The 6,002-nt window shown below is 33.7% G+C and overlaps 1 protein-coding gene across 1 annotated transcript in view; it reads right to left on the bottom strand.

The window, feature by feature from the left end:
* The window catches only part of SEMA3C (semaphorin 3C), a 190,805-nt gene that overhangs the window by 1,167 nt on the left and 183,636 nt on the right, over positions 1-6,002 (bottom strand). Inside the window, exons 16-17 of the mRNA XM_007467034.1 lie at positions 5,147-5,214; positions 2,913-3,043 (exon numbers count right to left, since the gene is read on the bottom strand). Of these exons, the coding sequence (XP_007467096.1) occupies positions 2,913-3,043; positions 5,147-5,214 (199 nt within the window). The remainder of the gene's footprint in view (positions 1-2,912; positions 3,044-5,146; positions 5,215-6,002) is intronic.

Genomic DNA, 6,002 nt, shown 5'->3' with positions numbered 1-6,002 from the left:
GCAGGAATGCTCTTTCATTGAGGGAAGAAAGAAATTTGACCCAAAGAAAAATAAGGGAAGGCAAAATATAGTATTGAAATACAAAAAATAGAACAGAACTAGAAAAGAGAGATTAGGAAAAAGTAAGGACAGAAATATATAAAGCAAAATTTTTTATGTTCATTTAATTTTTAAAGTTTAAATGTGCCTTGAAAATAGTTTTAAATAATGTAGAAATGCATTCAGAAATAAAAGAAAAGAAAGCTTTTTCCATTTGTGTGAAATTGGGAAAAATTTTGGGGGCCAATTTGATAATATCTATTAGCATGTATATAATATTCAGGGCAGACATTTTATTTCTAGGAATTTACATAGAATATATACTCTTACAAGTATGCAGATATTCATTTACATGATGTTTTTGATAAGAGAAAAAACAAGAAATAATGTAACCAGTAGATAGCTTTAGAAAACTTAACTATGTTCATACAGTGGAATACTATGCAGCCAAGAAAAATAAGGCAGCTCCGCATGTACTGATATGAAGTGTGTCTGTGTGTCTGTGTGTATGTATCAGAGAGATAGAGACAGAGAAAGAGAGAGAGGAAAATAGGAAGATTATGGAGACTATTTGGAGGAATATATAATTCTTAGCAGCCTTACACTCTGAGAAGTGGGAATAAGTATTGATGTAGAGAAGAGGAGGGCTTTTAGTTTTCACTTATGCTATTCAATATGAACTATTTGCATTTTTCTCTGCAAGCTTTTTTTTTACCATTTGTTTTACTTTTCAAAATAAAAGTTCAATATTTGCACACCATTAATATGAGAAATATGTGTATGTTTGCCTAAACTACTAAGGAAGAATTAAGATAAATTTAATTAAATGTTAATAGTTTATTCAACTAAAGTGAGACTGAGTGGAATTGTGATCTGCTTGAATTCTGGACAGAACAGATTTTCGTAATTACATTAAAGTTAATTTTTTCATAGTCTTAAATTATGGCATTCTTCTGTTTTTTGAGATTGGAAGAAAAATCAAGATAGTCATATTTGAGTCTCCACATTCTTGAACCTTCTGAAATAGAACATTAGAAATACTATAAAAGTGATAAAATTTATGATCCATTCCCTTTTAAATTTCATTTGATAATTCCTGTGACATGTATTCAAGACTGTATATATTCATTTATTTCAATTTTACATAATAGAAATTACATTCACTAATTATATATTATTCCACTGAACTTTCTACTGAATAAAAGAAAAGCATGTTATCTATGTTAGGTAAGCCCCCGTTTTCTGGATTTCCAATTCACATACACACATACAGACTTTCTCTGGAAGGATGGTTCATGTCCACATGTCATGTTCTAACCTAAGAATTCCATTTCTGTATGATAATCATCATAGTACTTTATGAATTTTACCCCAGATTACTTTGCAAGGCAATTATTCTTATGCTCCATATCCATTCAAAATAATTTTAAATTAATTAGATTACAGACAATTCAAGACTAATTTGATGATAGATTTGATAGCAAAGAAAATAGGTCTCAAACAATAATTTTTTATTAATGAAAAAACTAAAAAAAAAAAATTTAATATCATGGAAATCTGGGGCAAGAAGGGGCCCTGAAGTGCATGGAGCTCATCTTTGATAGTTATGTCTCATCTTATGCAAGTGGTCATCAGCCTATGGTTTAATATTCCAGTGACAGGGGACACAAAATTTCCTAAACAACTCATAACATCTTTGGATAGGCAGGTCTGAGAATTGGGAAGTATTTTCTCATAAAGAGCCAACATCTGTTTCAGTAATTTTGATGCAGTGCCTGTGTTCTACATCTTGGGATTGTATCCATTCTACATAGCCCTCATTAATCTAATATGTAGTATGGAAACTGCCTACAATAGAACATACACAAATGCAGAAGGCTCTTTGCTACATAAGACTTTATGATGTACTGTTAGTACCACTGCAGTCTAGGCTACTTTAACGGTTTATATATACATATATATTTTTCTTCTTATCCTCTCGTTTGTCAGGACAACGTGATATCAATATTATGGAATTCATTATTTATAATATTTCACTCTATGCTGTTTTACAATGTTTTCCTTTTTTTTTTTTGCAGTACGCGGGCCTCTTACTGTTGCGGCCTCTCCCGTTGCGGAGCACAGGCTCCGGACGCGCAGGCTCAGCTGCCATGGCTCACGGGCCCAGCCGCTCCGTGGCATGTGGGATCCTCCCAGACTGGGGCACGAACCCGTGTCCCCTGCATTGACAGGCGGACTCTCAACCACTGTGCCACCAGGGAAGCCCTACAATGTTTTCCTTTTAAAGCAGCTCTTTACAATCAGTGAAAGGTTAATAATATGTGTACTTTTATTTGAAAATCGAGGTTTTTTTAATATATCAGTAAATAAAGGCAATGGTCCCATACACAGTGATTCCACATATTACCTAACAAACCCCCAGGAGTTATGAATAATAAAGCAATGGAAACAGATTACCACACAGCAGAAAAATGCTCTTTACCATTTCTTGCTGAGGAAAATTGAACTTTTTTAAAAGCCCCTTTTATCTTGTGAATCACACAAAGGTGCTGTTGTATGAGAACTTAGCTTCTGGATTTGCACACATCTTGTTTCTTTTACAAATGCTTCCTCACATCAATGCCCCCATCTGAGTGCACAAGCTCTTGTTTTAATCACTGTGTTATCGAGGTGAGCAGGAAGAAAGGATTTCTAATTAATCCGTCAACTCTATGGACAAAGCATTTTAAAGAAGGTGGCACTTGTCATCCCAGAGACATTAAAGGATGTTCATATGTCTTTCCTTTTTCATTTGATCTGAACCTCACTGAGGGATGGTGATTTAATGCTCTTTCCAAAGCCCTGACTGATTGCTGCTCTGCTGAGTTACTCACCTCTTTCCTTCTGTCCTCGTCTTTCTGTAACAACCACTTGATAGATGCCTGTGGAGACTTGGGGACACACTCAAGGAAAGTGGTGTTATTTTTTACTCCATACTGAACAATTTCAGCTGCATTTCTATATGCTGAAGAGCAAAAATAAAAGGAGAGAGGATGACAATGGAATTTGGAACATATTCTATTATTTGAATATTTGTTTCTCTATAAAATTGTGAGCGACTATGGCAAACCCCAAAGGCAGTCTTAATCATTTAACAAGCAGACTATTATACACTGTTTGTCTGGTTTGTTTAACCTAAAGGGAAGGAGAGAAAGATATAAGGGAATCAATGTTTATTCAAGAATTACTTTACACGAAGGAATGCACTTAATATCATCTCGAACATTTAATTATTATAACATCTTTGTGAATTAAATTTTCTCAGCTTTTCATAGCTGAACAAATTGAGGCTGTGAGTTATGAGGAAACATATCCTAGTTAAAGAATTAGTAAGTGCCAGGCAATACTGAAGCCAAGTTCATCCCACCCTTAAACTCCATACTCAGTGTGGTATAGATTAAATTCGGAAAGGCAGAAAAGGCAGAAAGTAAGGTGTGGCCACAGTGGGATGTAATGGTTGAGAAAACGATCTTTGAAATCAGATTTTACCCGAGGTAAACTCTTGACTTTATCACTACTGGCTGTGTAACCTTAGAGAAGTTATTTAATATCTCTGTGCTTCAGTTTTACTTGGTTCTAAAACAGCCATTTTCAGACAATCTTTACTGAAATTCTTAAATTAGGAAGAGTATTTAGTATAATCATGTGGTAGCTTAGACATGGGCAGAATCCTCATTCATAAAGTGGGAATAGGAATAGACCTTACTTAAGAATAATTTCTTGAGCACTGAAATAATCCATGAAAAAGCACTTAGCTCAGGTTTTGACACAAAATCAACATCAGTGTTTGTTCATCATTACCTCTGCTGCAAATACTCTTACCACTCGGATTTATAAAATACTCAGCAAACAGAGAAATAGTAACCTGGATTTATTCCCTCAATTAGATGTATGGAACAATTAAGCAAAACGTGTCTCAATTTTCTTCTTGTAGTTAGTGTAGTTAGTGACAAGAATTTCATTCTTTAAATAAAAACAAAAATGCCCAGACTCAAAAAGATTAGCAACAGGAATCTCAGTGTTAACAGTTAACAACAGTACCTCTGTAGCACCTTGGTGAGCCCGGAGGAAGGTCCCTCTGTTGGTGGGGTGGAGGGAGGGGGTCAGTGGGAAAAGTATAATAACATAATATCTCCATGTCAGGATGGGAAGAAAGGAATTAGATTAATTGTAAGATACAAGGCAGGACTGCCAGAAGTAAATGGAATGGTTGTAAACTGTAAAACCAAGGCACTAAAGTACACCCATGTTCAGAGCAGGATAATTCATAATAGCCAACTTTTGGAAGCAGAGCAAGTGTTCATTGATGGATGAGTGGGTAAACAATATGCGATATATATTATACATACAATGGATTATGTTTTCACCTTAAACAGGAAAAAAAATATTCTGACACATGTTACAACATGAATGAAACCTGCAGAAGACATTAGGCTAAGTGAAATAAGCCATTTACAAAAGGACAAATATTGTATGATTTCACTTATATGAGATATCTAGAGTATTCAGATTCATAGAGACAGAAATTAGAACAGTGGCTGCCAGAAGCTGGGGAAGTGGTAATAGGGAGTTAGTGTTTAATGGTTATGGAGTTTAACTTCGGGATGATGAAAAAGTTGTGGTGCTGGTTGCACAACAGTGTGAATGTACTTAATGCCACAGAACTGTACACTGTAAAATGGTTAAAATAGTAAATTTCGTTATGTAATTTAACACAGTAAAAAAACAAACAAGATGTTATATTTTCTTCAGTGGTAAACAAAAAAAAAAGTAAATTTTTTTCTTCAGAAAGAAAATAATGTCTAGGAAAATCTATAATTACTATCTTTGTGAAAGACTTACCTACTAACATATCCAAGGTATCTGTGTTCCCAGACTTTTGTTTTACAAAATTCTTAGTATACATACAAATAATATTTAATTTTTAATTACCATATATGAATACCACTAATTTTTATAGTGAATCTTTCTTTAAAATGACATACTTGAATCTATTACGAGGTTTCCCTTACTGAAATGTGATACTGAGCACTGCTAGTCTTTACCAAGTTTGACCACTTTTAATTACCTTTTAGATTAAATCCTCTGCATTGAGTCAATGGATTTCCATGTCTCACATCTTGTCGTCGGCTCCTCCTATAAAGCACAGAAGTATATACAAGTGACTTAGAATTAACATTGCCAATTATACCACATTTAAAAGACTTCAGTTTAAATTTTGCAATCTTCTGATTGCCTAAGCTTTCATAAAGAAAGGTGGTCTGATTATCTGCATTTTTTTGTTCAATGCTTCAAATATAGGGTGGGTACTTAACCTTGTTTTCAATCTGAATTAATTCAGACTCTCCCCATCTACCACTTGTGATAGATGAACCTCCTATTATGTGTACGTCCTGGGTAAATGCTAGATTCCAAGTTAATATTGTAAATTTTTATTTTAGAGACATTCATAGAAAATTTTCTAAGATGATAACTCCAAAGTATAAACTCACTAGCATCTTCCTCCTTATAATTTTTTCTTAAATAAGTACAATTCTCTTACAAAAGTCGATGCTTTCAAACCATTTCCAGATATACTAAAAAGTTTCCAGAACAAGAGATACAGAGAACATGGATTTTTAGTATAAAGTTAAGCAAAATTTTTCGTTTACTAGAATAAGAATTTTCCTTCACGTTTTTATTTTGAAAAATTTCAAAACTACAGAAAAGTGGATATATGAATACAATTAATGATGGTATACCTAGACTCATAGATCGTGTTTTGCTATATTTATTTTTTCTCTCATATGCAAGTATATGTCATGTATACGTCATGTATATACTGTGTATGCACATATATGAAAATCTTTGGAAAATAAGTTGCAGACATGATAATTTTACACCCTTAAATGTATGTGTCTTCTAAGAATAAGTAATTTCCCTAC

This window comes from Lipotes vexillifer, unplaced genomic scaffold (genome assembly GCF_000442215.2).
Source record: "Lipotes vexillifer unplaced genomic scaffold, Lipotes_vexillifer_v1.1 scaffold247, whole genome shotgun sequence".
Taxonomy (NCBI): Eukaryota; Metazoa; Chordata; class Mammalia; order Artiodactyla; family Lipotidae; genus Lipotes; species Lipotes vexillifer.
This window is presented reverse-complemented; position numbering and strand designations above follow the sequence as displayed.